Below are 17,756 nucleotides of genomic sequence, written 5' to 3'. Positions count from 1 at the left end.
CTACTCTGAGCCCCTCCCGGATGACCGAGCTTCTCACCCTATCTCTAAGGGAGAGCCCGGACACCCTACGGAGAAAGCTCATTTCGGCCGCTTGTATTCGCGATCTCGTTCTTTCGGTCACTACCCATAGTTCGTGACCATAGGTGAGGGTAGGAACGTAGATCGACTGGTAAATAGAGAGCTTCGCCTTTCGACTCAGCTCCTTCTTCACCACGACGGACCGATGCAGAGCCCGCATCACTGCGGACGCCGCACCGATCCGCCTGTCGACCTCGCGCTCCATTCTTCCCTCACTCGTGAACAAGACCCCGAGATACTTGAACTCCTCCGCTTGGTTCAGGATCTCCTCCCCGACCCGGAGATGGCACTCCACCCTTTTCCGGTCGATTACCATGGCCTCAGATTTGGAGGTGCTGATTCGCATCCCAGCCGCTTCACATTCGGTTGCGAACCGCTCCAGTGAGAGCTGAAGGTCACGGCCCGATGAAGCCAACAGGACCACATCATCCGCAAAAAGCAGCGACCCGATCCTGAGGTCACCAAACCGGACCCCCTCAACACCCTGGCTGCGCCTAGAAATTCTGTCCATATAGGTAATGAACAGAATCGGTGACATAGGGCAGCCCTGGCGGAGTCCAACCCTCACCGGAAACAAGTTCGACTTACTACCGGCAATGCGGACCAAACTCTGGCACCGGTCGTACAGGGACCGGACAGCCCCGATCAGGAAATCCGGTACCCCGTACGCTGCGGACGAAAACAGTTTTCAGGCCAGAGAGGTAAGTTAACTACAGGATTTCACTACAAGCAAGGGCTTTACATCACATTTTTGTATCAAAATGCAGACATAAGTAAAAAAAAATATACAGTCTGATGTACAACAGTTGGTCTGGAACCACAGTCTCATGATGAGGCAGTGGAAAACCAATATGTATATTGGTTTTCTGTTGAATAGTCTTACCCCATTGTTGACATGAAAACCTGAGCCATATTTTACATCAGAAAATACTCAGAATACTATGTTATAGTCTTTGGACAACATGGCTAAGCAATTTGACTATCTTGTTTGTGAACAAGGACTCATTTTGATGGCACTGAATTTTTTTCACTTACATTGGCCTATCTATTTTGGAGAGATGAACTAAGGATTTTGAGCAAGTTGTCTTGCAGGTAATTGATTGTATGGTGTTGTTTGTAGGAATTGTTTTGACACCGACAATCAATAAGTAGGTTAACATCAGAAGAGCTTTTTATGTCAGAGGAGTTTTCTTTTCGCATGCCCCTTTGTGACTCGCAAGATCCGTGTCACAATTGCTTACTGTAGTGCTGCTCAGTGCCAGTTCCACAGCTGAACATCTGACAAATCTACAAACAGTAATACAATCTAAATTGGATGCTTTGTAGATCAGTGCATTTTGTTAAGTTAACATAACACACGCTACACAGATATGCACACTAGCAGACAAAAGTTTAAGAATTCCCGGAATGTTTATTTTTTTTAATTTATATTTAAACCATTGATGTCCTGTAAACAACTGGAAATATTACAAAGGTAAGGAGTAACCATCCAGAGGTATACGAAAACAGGGTTTTGGTTACAAAAAACTTAAAAAAGAAAGTACATTAGTCAGAGTTATTCAAAAAGCAATTTTTCTGTAAACAAGTTTTGGGTTCACAATGTACTGCTGTTCTGTAGCAATGACAAAGTAATTGTTCTACCATGACAGCATCAAAACCCATACGACCAGGGGGGAGGGGTGATGGGGGAATGTGGGTGGAGTCACTCATGACAGACAGGTCAGGGAATGTATAAAAGACAGTTAGGGAACAAACTACGATATATTACATATTCAAGAACAGACTGCCTAATTGAAGCCATGAAGATCACCATTGTGCTCTGTTGCACTCTGCTCCTTCTTCTCCACACAACCACCACAACCGTCTGTAGAACCTACGTTAGGCCCATCATCAACATCACATCTGATCACAATGTGTTGGCCCTTATGGGAAATCACAGTCTGTACAGCTACGTATGTGTCATTCTTGCTGGAAAACATTTAACTTAGTGACTGTATATAGCCGACATTGGATGTCTCTTAACACAACACTGTTCAGCAGTGAGATTTAAGCAAACCTCTCTGGTGATAATGATACACTTTACTGAGAAGAAATTGTAAACAGGGGCTGCTATTGAAAATAGTGGCGGCATCCTTGAAGTAGTAAACTATTTATTAATTGAAATCCCATTAAAAAAATCCCTCACAAACCCTGTTTGTCCCTGTCAAAACCCTGTTTTGTAAAATCAACATACACAGATGCCATTTTCTAACCAGGCTTTTCAATCTAGTTGTTTCCTGGCGTTCCTGTGGCACTGCTGGCTACTGGCCTGCCCATTGTCTGGTCCCAGTCACTGACACTGTTGAAAAAGGGAACAGCCTTCTCTTTCTCACCCCAACAACAGTGCTTCCTCCTACGTTGGTTGCCAAGCTAAAGCCCCTCAGACATGGAACCTACCAGCCTTCCTGACAAAACATTTAGTTTGGATAAAATATGGATGTGCAACTGTGATTTATTCTGGTCAACAGATTGATGTGAAGTTGTATGAAGACAACAATGAAACAGAGACAGGGATGTTACTGGAAAAGGATCTCTGTGAAAGATTCCAATCACATCTCAGAACAAAAACGAAAATCTTCAAAAGAGGGAGATTATCTATTGTTTTCAACTCTTACCGACAACTAGTGAAAAACCAGTTCTGCCACAGAACTGGTTTTTCTTTTCATATTCTTCGCTGCGGACGAAAACAGTTTTCAGGCCAGAGAGGTAAGTTAACTACAGGATTTCACTACAAGCAAGAGCTTTACATCACATTTTTGTATCAAAATGCAGACATAAGTAAAAAAAAATATACAGTCTGATGTACAACAGTTGGTCTGGAACCACAGTCTCATGATGAGGCAGTGGAAAACCAATATGTATATTGGTTTTCAGTTGAATAGTCTTACCCCATTGTTGACATGAAAACCTGAGCCATATTTTACATCAGAAAATACTCAGAATACTATGTTATAGTCTTTGGACAACATGGCTAAGCAATTTGACTATCTTGTTTGTGAACAAGGACTCATTTTGATGGCACTGAATTTTTTTCACTTACATTGGCCTATCTATTTTGGAGAGATGAACTAAGGATTTTGAGCAAGTTGTCTTGCAGGTAATTGATTGTATGGTGTTGTTTGTAGGAATTGTTTTGACACCGACAATCAATAAGTAGGTTAACATCAGAAGAGCTTTTTATGTCAGAAGAGTTTTCTTTTCGCATGCCCGTTTGTGACTCGCAAGATCCGTGTCACAATTGCTTACTGTAGTGCTGCTCAGTGCCAGTTCCACAGCTGAACATCTGACAAATCTACAAACAGTAATACAATCTAAATTGGATGCTTTGTAGATCAGTGCATTTTGTTAGGTTAACATAACACACGCTACACAGATATGCACACTAGCAGACAAAAGTTTAAGAATTCCCGGAATGTTTATTTTTTTTAATTTATATTTAAACCATTGATGTCCTGTAAACAACTGGAAATATTACAAAGGTAAGGAGTAACCATCCAGAGGTATACGAAAACAGGGTTATGGTTACAAAAAACTTAAAAAAGAAAGTACATTAGTCAGAGTTATTCAAAAAGCAATTTTTCTGTAAACAAGTTTTGGGTTCACAATGTACTGCTGTTCTGTAGCAATGACAAAGTAATTGTTCTACCATGACAGCATCAAAACCCATACGACCAGGGGGGAGGGGTGATGGGGGAATGTGGGTGGAGTCACTCATGACAGACAGGTCAGGGAATGTATAAAAGACAGTTAGGGAACAGACTGAAACACAGACACCTGCAGCCTCTGAAGCCAAACTACGATATATTACATATTCAAGAACAGACTGCCTAATTGAAGCCATGAAGATCACCATTGTGCTCTGTTGCACTCTGCTCCTGGCTCTCTCAGGTGAGTACCACAAAAACCGTCTGTAGGACCTACATTAGAACCATCATCAACATCACAACTGATGGCAATGTGTTAGCCCTGAAGGGACATCATAGTCTGTACCGCTACCTATGTGTTTACATGTGTCATTGTTGCTAGAAAACATAAAACTTAGTGACTGTATTTGGCCTACATTGAATGTCTCTTGACACAACATTGTTCAGCAGTGAGATTTAAACAATTCTCTCTGTTGATAATAATACACTTTACTAAGAATAAATTGTAAACAGCGGCTGCATCCTTGAAGTAATACACCGTTTATTGATTGAAAGCCCATTTAAAAATCCCTCACAAACCCTGTTTGTCAGCGAGTAACATCAACATGTGGAGTCAGGTGGCTGAGCAGTTAGGGAATTGGGCTAGTAATCTGAAGGTCGCCAGTTCGATTCCCGGGCGAGCCAAATTACATTGTGTCCTTGGGCAAGGCACTTCACCTTACTTCCCTCGGGGGAATGTCCCGGTACTTACTGTAAGTCATTCTGGATAAGAGCGTCTGCCAAATGACTAAATGTAATGTAAATGTAACATACAAAGATGTCATTTTCTAACCAGGCTTCTCAGTCTAGTTGTTTCATGGCGTTCTTGTGGCACTGTTGGCTACTGGCCTGCCCATTGTCTGGTCCCTGTCACTGACACTGTTGAAAAAGGGAGCAGCCTTCACTCTCTCACCCCAATAACAGTGCTTCCTCCTCGGTTGGCTGCCAAGCTAACATGGAGCGTGCCAGCATTCCTGACAAAATATTTAGTGTTAGATAAAGGATGGACGTGAAACTGTGATTTACTCTGGTCAGCAGATTGACGTGAAGTCGTGTGAAGGTAACAGTGTTGTGTGGACTGTGTTACTGGAAATGGATCTCCGTGAAAGATTCCGAACACACCTCAAGGTCTTGATAGGAGGGATATTATCTACTCTACTGTATTGTTTTCAACTCTTACCGACAACTAATGAAAAACCAGTTTTGCCACATTCCTATCAACAATCATTGCACACAATCAGTGCCGGTCCTTCCTATAAGTGACATAGGCAGCTGCCTAGGGTGGCATGAAGAGGGGGGGCGGCAATTTCCCGAGTGCATCCATTCAAATTAACCCTCCCGCTGTCCTTGAGTTTCAAACGCACAACCAACAGAGGGCGCCAACCGCGGCACGTCATATGTCCGTTTTGTGGTTGACCATTGGGGGGGGGGGGGGGGGGGGGGGGCACTAGCCCCGACTTGCGGGGGGGCAGTGTGGGTAAACCTTGCCTAGGGCGCCAAATGTTCTAGGACTGGCACTGCGCACAATCATAATGACTGAGATGACTACTCAGTCATTGATCAAGTTGATCAAGGTTATGAACAAAGTTTAAATGTCACGCACCTAACAAGACAACCTAACACTAACTGAAAGTACAGCTTCAGATTTATTTCTCTTTCTTTACAGTCTTTGCTGTGGACGAAACCAATCTGCAGGCCAGAGAGGTGAGTTAACTACAAGATTATCACTACAAGCAAGGCCTTTATATTAGGTTTTTGTATCAGAATGCAGACATAAGTAAACAATGTTCATATAGTCTGACTTACAACAGTTGGTCTGGAACCAGAGTCTCATAATGAGGCAGAACTATCATAAAGGCATGATACCACTAGGCCATGATACCATGAGAGGCCATCTCTACTACACTGGCACCTGCCATCCAGCCCTGAACTCTGTGTAGCTTTAAAAGGACAGCATGATGATGAACGTTTACGTAACATATTAGTTAGTAGCAATAACCACATAACCCATGCTCTTCTCTTCCATCCAGCCCCAGTGTGACAAGTATGATGCAACAATGTGCTCCAAGGAGTTAAATCCTGTGTGTGGGAGTGATGGACTCACCTACAACACAGAGTGTATCCTCTGTCAAAACAACATGTAAGTCGGACGCAAAGTGTAGCTTTCTTTAAACATGGTATCGGTGTGTTGTTAAGCACATTCCATGAAGACTGTTGGTACACACACCCTGACGTTTACACATGAACTTGAAAGCGTTTCACCAGTATTGTGAGAAACGACACCAGGGTAGCAGGTGTTCATCTGACTCTGATACCGATACTGACCAGCTACTCTGGACCCAGTGTCTGACGAGACCCTCTGATGTGCGTCAACAATAATTTGGATCTTATCATCAGAATAGCCATGGTTTGCAATTCATATAGGCATTCTTTGGAGACTCAAAAACTCTTAAGACAGACAAAACAACTACTGTCTTCATTTATTATGCTTTAATAAATAATACACAATATACAGCAGTGTTGAGACCAACAAGGAAATACATTTATGTACAGAAGTTTATGTAGAAAGTGGAAGAGACACGTGCATTTGTACACTAAATCCGTTTTGTGTAGTAGAATCCACCATACTGGTCTGCATCCACCTCAAGTTGTTCTTCTGTCTCAGTGATCAGTCACATTGTGATCCACCATCTCTGATTCCCTCTAGGGCTAAGAACCTGCATGTCATGGTGGTGCACAGTGGGATGTGCAAGGTCTAGTCATCCAGCCAGTCTGCCTGACAGGAAATTTATGGTCTCCAAACTGACCACCCAATCACAGCCATGGTTGGCTATTATACATGTAGCACTTAACTGTAATAAAGTTTTACATCATCCATACCCCACTGTTTGACCTTCTTCTTCTTGCTAAAGCTACAGTACATTTACCTGTCCAATATCTTATAGTCTCACTATCAGCAAGGCATGGTGGGATAGCTCAGATTATGTCAGTCCTCCTGATTGCTAGAACCTGGCTTTCAGGGTCACTAGGCTGCTATATCTTTCTTTGAGTCTCTCCACGAGGGATACCAAACACACCTTTGAACCAAATCTTGGACTGGAAGGAAGAAGATAATCTGTTATTGTCAACGCTTCCTGACATTAAATCAAAAACCAGTTAATTCACATTCCCTCAATAAAAGACAAAGCCTTTGCTTTGCCAAATTCCTATCGACAATCAAAGCACAACCCATTGTATAAATACATGTATTACCTTGCAATACCTGTCCATCTTTTGGCCTCAATATGAACAGGGCAAGCTTAGACGATCCTGGGCTAGGCTGTTGCTTTCAGGGTTGTGGTACTGTGTGTTTGTCAGAGGTAATGTATCTTGCACTGTCTGAAAATAGGTTCAGTGTCTGCAACATGGTACCCTTTCATTCAGAACAAATGAAGGCATTAAGCCAGTCGTATCTTGAGAGTCTTTCCCACACCTAGGGAGGTTTTGGTAACCCTGCTACTGGAGGTCCCAGGTTGCTGCCTCCTCACCCCCTCTCCATACTCTCTCTCCAAGCCTCAGGGTCACTTTAGCCTGAGTACCAGGGTATCCAGCAGGTCCAGAATCTCCCCAAAGTACCCTCCATCCTCTCCCAAACTGGTCTCTATCACTACCAGCTCTTGGTACTGGCCCCTCAGGGCCCCCAGCACATCCGTCAGTCCCCGGTCCTGTCGGAAGTGGCTCCGGCAGGAACGCAGCATGGCCAGCAGGGCTCGCAGGGCCTTCTCCCTCCAGTCGTGCTCTGGAGACTCCAGCAGCTCGGGCATTAGGCCGCACCAGCCCTGCTCCGCCAACAAGGGTAGGAGGGAGATCTGGGAGTACTGATGCAAGCGCTCCTGGTGGGCAGTGTCAGGGATGATGTCCAGTCCTGTCTGGGAGTTCAGCTCCTGGAGAAGAGAGAATGGGGTCATATGATGAGCACTGAAGGTGTCTTTCCCCACTCAACGGATGACCCTTGACTTCCGACCTGTGCTGACCTTCTCCATGATCATGTCGTAGACCATAGTGACCACCCTGACTCTCAGAACTTCGCCCCCCGTGCCACGGAACAGCTCTCCCAACACATGCAGACCCCCCAGCTTCAAGAAGTGGTTCTGGGCAAAGGGGAAGTGACGGAGCAGAGCAGCTAAGGCAAACAGTACCTGGAAATACAGACAAACACACAGGGTCATTAGAGGCGGGTACAGATGCATTCTGTGCAAGGAAATTGTTGGAGGAAACAGCTATTTCAAATAAATAAAGAGTTTGTAGACTTTGTAGCGTGTGACGCAGTTTTTGGAGTCAAGAAAGGATCTTTTCAGGGAGTCTCACCTTCTTCTTCACGGCCATGGGATGAGGAGTGGCCAGCATTGTCAGCAGCTTCTGTAACGCTCCAGAGTCTACTGCCTCCACCTGAACAACTGGGTTACTGCAGGCAGTAGGAGCAAATTAAATTATGCATTTTGTATAGTAATTAGAACCGTCCATTCAGTCCAGAGTCTGGAGTCTGAAGTCCACAGTCGCACGCAGACTTAAACGCCATCAAGCTAGTTGGGAATTAACTGGGCAGAAGGAGGAAAGCAAGTACTTTAATTTGTAATTTTATATCTCTGAATGTTTATTTGTTCTATTCTTTAATTGTATTACACTGAGAGTACATTGAGACATTATGCAACATATATATTTCAATAAAAATGGTGTTCTTAAACTTTTGACCAGTAGTGTTTATATACTATGTTTTTGCTATGTTGCGTCGTGAGTGTGTCTGTATGTGTATACCTGGATAGGGCAGACCCCAGTACGAAGGCTGCGTTCTCCTGCATACGATGGTCAGTGCTGTTTAAACTCTCTATCACCAGCTTCAGACCACCCATAGAGGCCAGGTTCTGGGCATTGTCCACCTGGGAACACGGGAAAACATATACTCAAACTTTAACTTCTGTTCACAACAACAAAAACTTTACAATGTAATGTTCTAGTGGATTGCCTACAGTTATCCTAATTCCCAGGGTGCCTTACAACATTCATGAATTATTTCCATAATATGTCCTAAGTACCCTTACAGTATTCCTCCAGTATTTAATTTCTCAGAGCTGCTAACCTGATGCACCAGGTATTCCAGGTCAAGCAGGACCTTGAGACGCTCCTCCAAGCTGGCTGAGGAGCCGTTGAACTGGGCCACCAGACGGGCCATGATCTGGGAGTCCGTTTCCACCTGGATGTCTAACTGGGCCATGTCTTTCTTCAGCTCCTCGATAGGACGGAACTGGGACCGCACCGACTCCTGGCGCGAGCGCACGCAGAAAAACACAAAGACAAATGATTGAGTTTGAATGATTTACTTGCATGGAGTACAAAATGGTGGAACTCACAGTAAAAAATAAAATAATTATACAGTGCCCTCCAAAAGTATTGGAACAGTGAGGCCAATTCCTTTATTTTTGCTGTAGACTGAAAACATTTGGGCTTGACATCAAACGATGAATGTGAAACCAGAGATCAACGTTTCAGCTTTTATTTCCAGGTATTTACATCAGGATCTGATGCACAAATTAGAAAATATCACCTTTTTGTTCGAACCCACCCATTTGTCACGTGAGCAAAAGTATTGGAACATGTGACTGACAGGTGTGTTTTGTTGCCCAGGTGTGTCCTATTACATACATTATTCAATCAATAAATACCACTGAATGTCTACACTCAGGTTCAGATTGGGTAAGATAGGTTTTGTCTATGCAGACTGTATTCAGAGTTGAAAACAACATGAAAACCAGAGCGCTGTCTTTGGGTGAAAAACAAGCAATTGTGAGTCTTAGAGAAGATGGAAAATCAATCAGAGCCATTGCAGAAACATTGGCCATAGCCAGTACAACCATTTGGAATGTCCTGAAGAAGAAGAAAACTACTGGTGTACTAAGTAACAGACGTCAAACAGGTAGACCAAGGAAAACATCAGCAGTTGATGACAGAAACATTGTGAGAGCTGTAAAGAAAGACCCTAAAACAACTGTTAGTGAGATCAGCAACAACCTCCAGATGGCAGGAGTGAAGGTATCACTATCTACTGTTCGCAGAAGACTTCATGAACAAAAGTACAAGGGCTACACCAGAAGATGCAAACCACTCATCAGCAAGAAGAATAGGAAGGCCAGGCTGGAATTTGCCAAAAAGTACAGAGATGAACCTCAAAAATTCTGGGACAAAGTTTTATGGACTGATGAGACAAAGATTAACTTTTACCAAAGTGATGGAAAGGCTAAAGTTTGGAGAAAGAAAGGAACTGCTCATGATCCCAAACACACAAGCTCATCTGTGAAACACGGTGGAGGTAATGTCATGGCTTGGGCTTGCATGGCTTCTTCTGGGACGGGCTCATTAATCTTCATTGAGGATGTAACACATGATGGCAGCAGCAAAATGACCTCGGAAGTCTACAGAAACATTTTGTCTGCCAATTTAAGGAAAGATGCAACCAAACTGATTGGCAGAGCCTTCATCATGCAGCAAGATAACGACCCAAAACACACTGCCAAAACAACAAAGGAGTTCATCAGGGGCAATAAATGGAAGGTATTAGACTGGCCAAGTCAATCTCCAGACTTAAACCCTATAGAGCATGCATTTTACCTGCTTAAGAGGAGACTGAAGGGAGGAACCCCACAAAACAAACAACAACTGAAAGAGGCTGCAGTGAAAGCCTGGGAAAGCATCAAAAAGGAAGAATGCAAAAGTTTGGTGACGTCAATGGGTCACAGACTTGCTGCAGTTATTGAAAGCAAAGGATTTGCAACTAAATATTAAGTCTTATTCACTTAAATATGTTTTAAGTATATCTGTTCCAATACTTTTGCTCACATGACAAATGGGTGGATTCAAACAAAATGTGATATTTTCTTAGTTGTGCATCAGATCCTGATGTAAATACCTGGAAATAAAAGCTGAAACGTTGATCTCTGGTCTCACGTTCATTATTTGATGTCAAGCCCAAATGTTTTCAGTCTACAGCAAAAATAAAGGAATTCGCCTCACTGTTCCAATACTTTTGGAGGGCACTGTATATATATATATATATATATAATCAAATCCAGCTCCACTCATCAAAAAAACATACCTTGGCCATTTCTTCCTGCTCTGTGGTCTCTGGCTCCACCCCTTCTTTTAACATTTTGAGTGCGTTCTTCAGTTCCTGAGTGGAAAAGAATGGAGCCTTGCCATTGTCCTCCTCCTCCCTGACACACACAGGTATAAAAAGCTCATTAGCGTCACAGAGGACTCTACTGGAAACACATCAGTCTGTGGTTAGGGAACTGAGCGTTTAGGAAATAAATAAGGGTTGATTTGGTACCACATACTGTGTGCAGTACCTGTGTTTATCTCCAAGGTACTTCAGCTGTTCTTCCCCCAGCCGAACCTCTCTCTGCCCAGTCTGCAGATTCAACCTCACGTGAGAACCTATCGGTACCGCCTGGCCTGTACACAGAGCACATGAAGAATGTCAAAACATAGGCCAGTGGAACCTAGTCACCATAACTTGTCTCATTCAGGCTGTGAGAGAGGTCTTTAGAGCAGAGGTTATCAACCCTGGTCCTCAGGGACCCCCTGTCATCATTTGAATCAGGTGTGTTTGAGCAGGGAAACATCTAAAACGTGCAGGACAGGGGGTCCCTGAGCACCAGGGTTAAAGACCTCTGCTTTAGAGTGTTAAAACTGCAGGTGGGATTCAATCCTCGGTTAACTGTAATGTGGGCAGGGATTTACTGCTACGATACACCACTTTCCTGCACATGAGAGGTCTAAGCCTATCGAGAAGACTTGCCTGGTTTTAGAGTCTGCCACAAGTGTGTCGGCTGGACCACCTCAAGGTCCTCCGTATCTTCTTCCCCATCAAGGCGAACCTCCTCATCCTCCACGGTGCTTTCAGGGTTGTCCACCACGGTCAGGGCAGATGGAGACTGCAAACAAGACACCATATTTATACAACAAATTCAGCACACAGACCGACATATTGACTGCATTTAACCGTGGTTTCGTTCAATAACATACTTTATCGGTCAGGATATCAACGAAATGAAGGCTGAACACAACGAGAATGACAAAATTCTTCAGGTGGCTACTACGGCCTGCTTTGGGGTGACCAAACATTTTGACGGCTCCCCCCCAAAAAAACTTATCTACTGTACCGTAAACCCCTTTCAATTTAAAAACTCCCGACTTGACGATACTGCTGTTCAGTTTGCTAGCTAAACGTAGCCTATTCTATGTCCCCTCACCTGTCCTAACAAATGGAGAAACCAAAAACAAATAAACGGAGCAATAAGAAAAGATGCTCATCAACTTCCCCTAATCATAATACTTATGATTATATATACTTTGTTGCAACAAATATGACTCCGATTGCACCATTTGCGTACACGAATGGACGTGGAAGGCTGACATTAGCCATATGTAACTCCGCCCCGGACCGTCATCACGATGAACATTGGGTTACCTCGTTTTGTCTCCACTAATCCCTGATAAAATCGAGAACCATGCGTTTCAAGGGCGCTACTAAAAACTCTACACATGGTTCTACCCGGGTAAATTAACCGATTGTTCCTATCTAAAGGCTTACATTTTCAAATACCATTTTACACTGAAAGTTTTGAATCACCTGCTTTCATATCGTAAAATTCAAAACATGGACTATTTAAATTATGTGATACACCTAGGATCCTACGAAACATATTCATAAAATAACTGTATGGACAATGACATACATGTAAATGTGAATCTGAGACGACAATGTATTTGACTTTTGTGCTCAGGTGCGTCGTTAAATTCTTTTTACGGTGGCACGTGCCCCAGTATAAATCTGGTGTACCCCAGTGAAATCTAAAGTTTGAGTTATAACAATTTACTTTATTAGTCAGTGCATTCATTTAGATTGATAATCTCTGGAAAAAATAAACGCAGTATCCCAATCAACGCTTGTAAAATAAATAAAACAGTATTTGCGTTCAAATGAATGCAAAAGAAATACGTGTGCTTGCATTAACTATTGATGTCCCTTCCAAAGCTGATATCAAACTTGCGTCCCTTAACTGTTGTAGAGTGGGTTAAGCAAGGGGAGTTTCTATAGCCTATAGCGCATTGTGTGCAGCAAGCTTAACAGAAAAAAAGGAATATGAATAGGGGCCTGTGCCCCAGTAGTTGTCTAACAACGCCTCTGCTTGTGCTCATTCTCTTAGATTACAGATGGGACATGGGTGACATTATTATGAATTTGCCAAAATTCGTATTGATGTAGCATCATTGTTATTTGGTCAATTATACAAAAATCTAAATGAATCCAACCCTTTTAAAAAATTCTTAAATTTCCAGTACCTTATAGATTACCTTAATATTTTATCTTTAATGTTTTATTAAAAGGTACAAACAAAATTATATAGTTTACAAAATCTCCATTCTAGACAGGAGTGTCTAGACACTACTGTTGAGCACACTCATTCTCCATAGTGTTCTCAGATGTGACATGGATGATCTCATGGTGTTTTTGCTTCTTCCTTCTCTGTCTGTTCTCTCCTTCCTCTGGCTTCCTCTCCTCTCCTTCCATGTTTTCCAGCTCTATCCTCTTCTCCACTCCCCCACCCTGCTCTCCTCCCAGCATCCTCCTCTCTCCGTTCACACTGTCTTCATCCACGACCACCTCCGTCTTTGCTATGCAGTCAATATCTGGGTACCTGGGGACAGTAGGGGCACCATGTCAGGACTCTGGAGAACCAGAAGCTGTTCTACAAGGTTGGCCTGTACAGTCTTGAGTTGGAGCATGGTTGAGATACAGTTCTTATGGTTGCTGGTGGTGAGTGTGTGAGGTGTCGGGGGGGGGGGGACTGGAGACCGTTGAGAGATGGAGACTGTTGCTGTGAGGTTGTGTCTGTGCTGTGTGTTATGGTGTATGTTGTGTATATGTGGTGATGTTGGTGTGTGTGTGTGTGTGTAGGACTACTCACCTGGGTATGGTGGTGGGGGGGTCGTCACAGATGCGGACGGTCTTACTGTGGTGGGGCTGAGGGAGGCTGAGGGGCTGCAGGGGAGGCACAGCCACAGCGGGAGTCTCCTTGACAACACTAGTCTCCGTGGCAACAGGGTGACCGTTGTTGACCTTCGACTCCTCCATAATGCTGTTCAACAGTTGAAGCGCCGTGACAACGGGCTCCTCCTCTTTGATCTCCAGAGGGAGGGCAGGAGGCGGCAGATCCAAGGGTATCTTCTCCCGTCTCCTCTTCTGGGGGCGGAGCTTATTAGACTCTAGACACAGCAGGGATGAACGAACGGAAAGGTTAACTTCATACAACTTTAGGGGTGGGAAACAAAAACACAAAAAATCGATAACATCCCCCCCAAAAACTACTTGTAAAACCGAGTGGGTTCATGCGAGTAACAGATGACGCTCACAGACAAGAGCAGTGCAGCGTAAGAAGGTCCTAGCTACCGTTGGGCTCGTATTTGTGGCGCAGCTCATCCAGCCTGAGCTGCATCCGGATGCTGTCACTCTGGCTCTGCTTGAGGGCCCGCTCGGAGCTGAACAGCTTCCTCTCCAACTCCAGGGCCCGTTGGCTCTCAGCCAAGGCCTTCATCCGATGCATGGACAGCTCTTCGCTTAGACGCTCCGCATCTTTCCTTTAGGACACGCACAAGGACAATCTCCATCCCAGGCTTAAGATGAGGGACAAATTGTGCTATAGCTGAGCATATAGCTGTGTGGGATGTGAGTGAGATGGGCATAGGGTTAGGGGTGAGAGCTTACGCTGCGTTGGAGAGCTTCATCTTCAGCAGGTCAGTGTAGTAAGTTTCATCTGCAACCTCTGCTGCTGGGGCAGATGACGGCTGGGCCTTCAATGATAACTGGACACAAACACAAACACATTCTCTGTAGTGGGTGCATAACGTTGTACAACAAAGCATGATATCCATACATTTGAGATGTTGTTTAAGAGTCTGACTCATCATGTTAAACATTGTGTGTGTGTGTCCTCACCTCCACTTTCTCCAGGCGTCGTAGCTGTATCATGAGGGCCTGGATCTCATTGTTTTTCTCTGACAACATGGACTGGAGTCTTTCAAGCTGGGCAGGGTCAGCACGGGACCCCAGCAGCTGCATTAGGGTGGCATTCTGGACCTGACACACACAGTAAGAGAACATGTGTGTAGAAGATAGGGCGGGTGTGGGAGAAGGAAATGAGGCGACAGTTTATTTGTGGATTCTCTGTGTGTGCTGTGTGTGTGTGTAAAAAGTGTAACTGCAGAACTGGTCGTTAAACTCACTCCCTCAATACCACCACCACGCCAACGAACAGCTAGCTTTGCAGCGGTGTAGCTTGCTAAAGCAGTCTCTATCAAAGATGGTCAGTGGCGTGACACTGGCGCGTGACGGTATGACATCTGTGACATGTGTGTGTGTGGGGGGTGGTTCTGCTGTGAGACACGGTGCTCCCTTTCTTTGGTCAGTGTGTGTGGGGAGTGTGGGTGTGGGGTACCTTCACGCGGTGTAGCTGCTGCTTGGAGAAGGCATGCTGCTTTTGCAGCGACTGGTGCTGCACCTTCATGCTGATCAACTGGCGTTCCATCTCTGCCCGCTTGTCCTCCAGCTAAACACAGACACACGTCATTTGGAACCCCCTCTTTGTACAGCATGACATCGATGTTTTTGGAAGGCAGTATAGCAGACCAAGTAGCTACCTCAGCAAATAAGGAATTTCCCCTGCTGTTGGGGTCCTGGGCTTGCTGTAGAACCTGGTCCAACTGGATCTGCAAGTCCTGGTTGGCCTCCCGGGCTTTCTACACACCGAAACATGTTTGTTTTTCAACCGTAGATAGCTTTTCATTCACCGACAGAATTTCCGCTTTTCTACAACAGAGACAAGACGATCGTTCCTGTGGGGGGTGGGCCTTTACCTCCAGGGTGTTGAAGCAGGAGACGGCCTCCCTCTCCCGCTCCTCCTTCTCCTCCGTGAGGCGCTCCAGACACCGCTGGAGGTTGCTGTTGGTCAGTTCCAGTTGCTGCTGCCTGTACTGGGCATCCTGTAGGGAGCTCTCCAGCTCAACCTGGGGGAAGAGGACCAAAGAGGAGAACACTCGCATCAGGCGTTCCATTAGGAGCTTCTCAAGACAGTTTCGGTTTCCTTGAGAGATTGAACACAGAACATGACATGAGAACGCACATGGGCTCCTTGAGGCTGCTCTAAAAGACTAACAAAGAAGAAATACAAGTTCCTTGTCTACAAACGAAACCCTCCTATGTACGTACATGGGTGTATGTAAACCCTAACAAGCTCAGAGGGTGCGGATGTGGTTTGCATGTCTGATCCCTCACCCTGCCAACCTCCCAGCTAAATCCTCTCCACCAACAGTCTCTAGTGTTGTACCACCTTGCACCGCTGTCGTATTATAATTATTCTTTACAATGAAGCCAAACTCCACAGTACCCCCCCCCCCCTCCAGCCCTACCTTATGCTATTGGGTGTTCTCTGTTGCCGTGTTCGGGTGTTCAGCTCACCTTTACAGATTCCAGCTCCATCCTCTCCACCTGCAGCTCCATCATCTCTGAGGAGACGGTGTCCTGGGCGCGCTCCATCGCAGCCCTCAGCTCCTCCGTCTTGCTGCTCAGGGCCTCCGTCTGCAGCTGCAGCCTGTGCTTCAGCTGCATCTCACTCAACCTGGTCTCCTCCAGCTTCGCTTGGAGGTGCTCAATCTGACACACACACATAGAAAGAGAGAGAGACATAAGAAAACACACGAAACACATCAAATACAGACAATCCATCCAAATCCATCCCAACTGTAACCATCCTCAGGTACCACCTGGCCCCAGCCAAGTCCCCTTGGCCCCAGCTCTCCAGCTGGGACTTCAGCTGTTCCAGCACCTCACACTTTCAAACTATCACACAACCCCCAACATATTCAACAACCTTGTCCCTGCGGTCCCTGAGGGCCACGGTGTGGCTCCTCTCCAGCTGGGCCTCCAGCTGCTCAAGCTGCAGCCTCTGTTGGCTCTTCACAGCCTCGTAATCGGAGCGCAGGCTCTCAAGCATGCGGTTCTTCAGCTCCACCTCACGCTGAAGGGAGTATTTCTCCTGCTCCAGCGCCTGGGGGAGACACAGCTTATTAAGTCCCAAAGCAGACAGACGTCAAGTGACTTTTTGGTCTCTGTTTTCTCATATTGGCTATACTGTGCTGTACTTTTGAATGCGGCCTAGACGTGCATTTCCCTAACCCTGTTCATGTGGAGAGGAAGAGGAGGAGTGGGAGATGATGGTAAGGCCAGACTGCCCCAACAATAATAATCGTTATTGAGGATGAGACCAGTGCTCCAGTCACCAAATTTACAACAAATGACTGCTAAGTCTTGATAATTCTGATTCAGGGCTGGATAGTGACATTCCACGGGCCTGTCTTACCTCCATGGTGTTTGTCATCTCTATACGTTCCTCCTCTATACGGTTCTCCAGCTCCTGCTGTCCATCCAGAAGCTGCAAGCCATACTGCGCAGACTTCTGCAGCTGCTCCTCCATCTCTTTCAGCTTGCATTTCAGCAGTGGGACTTCGTTTTCTTCCACGGAAGACATCTAGGAAATCAAAAGACGTAAAGAAAACAACAACAAAAAAACGTCAGCTCGATCGTCTCCATGACCAAACATCGATTACACAGTAGGCTAGCTATGCTAACTTAACAAACGAGAGCCAACGACAGCTAGTAGCGAGCTATTTGTAAACTGCATGGACAATGACATAGCTGGAAAAAGCTCTAAATATATCTACCATGGCATCTACAACAACACAGTATACATTGCTTACATTAAAATCCAGTAAACAAATTCACAGCAGCACACTCCGAACCCTTAAGTCGCTAGCCGCTCATTATTTGAAATCCGCTCCTGTGTTAAAGCAAAATATCGCGACAAG

At 45.0% G+C, this 17,756-nt stretch overlaps 3 protein-coding genes across 5 annotated transcripts; 1 reads left to right on the top strand and 2 right to left on the bottom strand.

Moving 5' to 3' along the window:
* Positions 1 to 745: 745 nt before the first annotated feature.
* LOC124466716 (trypsin inhibitor ClTI-1-like) lies at positions 746 to 6,679 on the top strand. Of its 2 annotated transcripts, XR_006955970.1 has the most exons (5): positions 746 to 779; positions 2,586 to 4,005; positions 5,467 to 5,504; positions 5,831 to 5,940; positions 6,508 to 6,679. XR_006955970.1 is itself a non-coding variant. In XM_047018517.1 (4 exons), the coding sequence occupies exons 1-4, from the start codon at positions 3,957 to 3,959 to the stop codon at positions 6,557 to 6,559; spliced, it is 249 nt and encodes an 82-aa protein (XP_046874473.1). In that variant the 5' UTR covers positions 3,866 to 3,956; the 3' UTR covers positions 6,560 to 6,679. The 2 variants fall into 2 exon arrangements, 1 of the variants encoding a protein (XP_046874473.1); XM_047018517.1 differs by lacking the exon at positions 746 to 779 and having other exon boundaries at positions 3,866 to 4,005.
* On the bottom strand, positions 6,540 to 12,368 carry sil1 (SIL1 nucleotide exchange factor). Of its 2 annotated transcripts, XR_006955940.1 has the most exons (10): positions 11,859 to 12,368; positions 11,632 to 11,767; positions 11,180 to 11,285; positions 10,927 to 11,044; positions 8,917 to 9,099; positions 8,595 to 8,716; positions 8,148 to 8,244; positions 7,814 to 7,978; positions 7,053 to 7,723; positions 6,540 to 6,896 (listed from the first exon to the last, which is right to left on the bottom strand). XR_006955940.1 is itself a non-coding variant. In XM_047018248.1 (9 exons), the coding sequence occupies exons 1-9, from the start codon at positions 11,955 to 11,957 to the stop codon at positions 7,361 to 7,363; spliced, it is 1,389 nt and encodes a 462-aa protein (XP_046874204.1). In that variant the 5' UTR covers positions 11,958 to 12,368; the 3' UTR covers positions 6,540 to 7,360. The 2 variants fall into 2 exon arrangements, 1 of the variants encoding a protein (XP_046874204.1); XM_047018248.1 differs by having other exon boundaries at positions 6,540 to 7,723.
* Positions 12,369 to 12,844: 476 nt separating this feature from the next.
* On the bottom strand, positions 12,845 to 17,744 carry spdl1 (spindle apparatus coiled-coil protein 1). Its single transcript, XM_047018214.1, has 12 exons — positions 17,649 to 17,744; positions 17,252 to 17,419; positions 16,763 to 16,939; positions 16,351 to 16,545; positions 15,750 to 15,899; positions 15,534 to 15,632; positions 15,332 to 15,442; positions 14,833 to 14,973; positions 14,602 to 14,699; positions 14,287 to 14,474; positions 13,805 to 14,102; positions 12,845 to 13,534 (listed from the first exon to the last, which is right to left on the bottom strand). The coding sequence occupies exons 2-12, from the start codon at positions 17,417 to 17,419 to the stop codon at positions 13,282 to 13,284; spliced, it is 1,878 nt and encodes a 625-aa protein (XP_046874170.1). The 5' UTR covers positions 17,649 to 17,744; the 3' UTR covers positions 12,845 to 13,281.
* Between the last annotated feature and the right edge of the window lie 12 nt (positions 17,745 to 17,756).

The sequence above is a fragment of the Hypomesus transpacificus genome, chromosome 1, assembly GCF_021917145.1.
Source record: "Hypomesus transpacificus isolate Combined female chromosome 1, fHypTra1, whole genome shotgun sequence".
NCBI lineage: Eukaryota > Metazoa > Chordata > Actinopteri > Osmeriformes > Osmeridae > Hypomesus > Hypomesus transpacificus.
The sequence above is the reverse complement of the archived record's forward strand: the minus strand, read 5'-3'. Positions and strand labels throughout refer to the sequence as shown.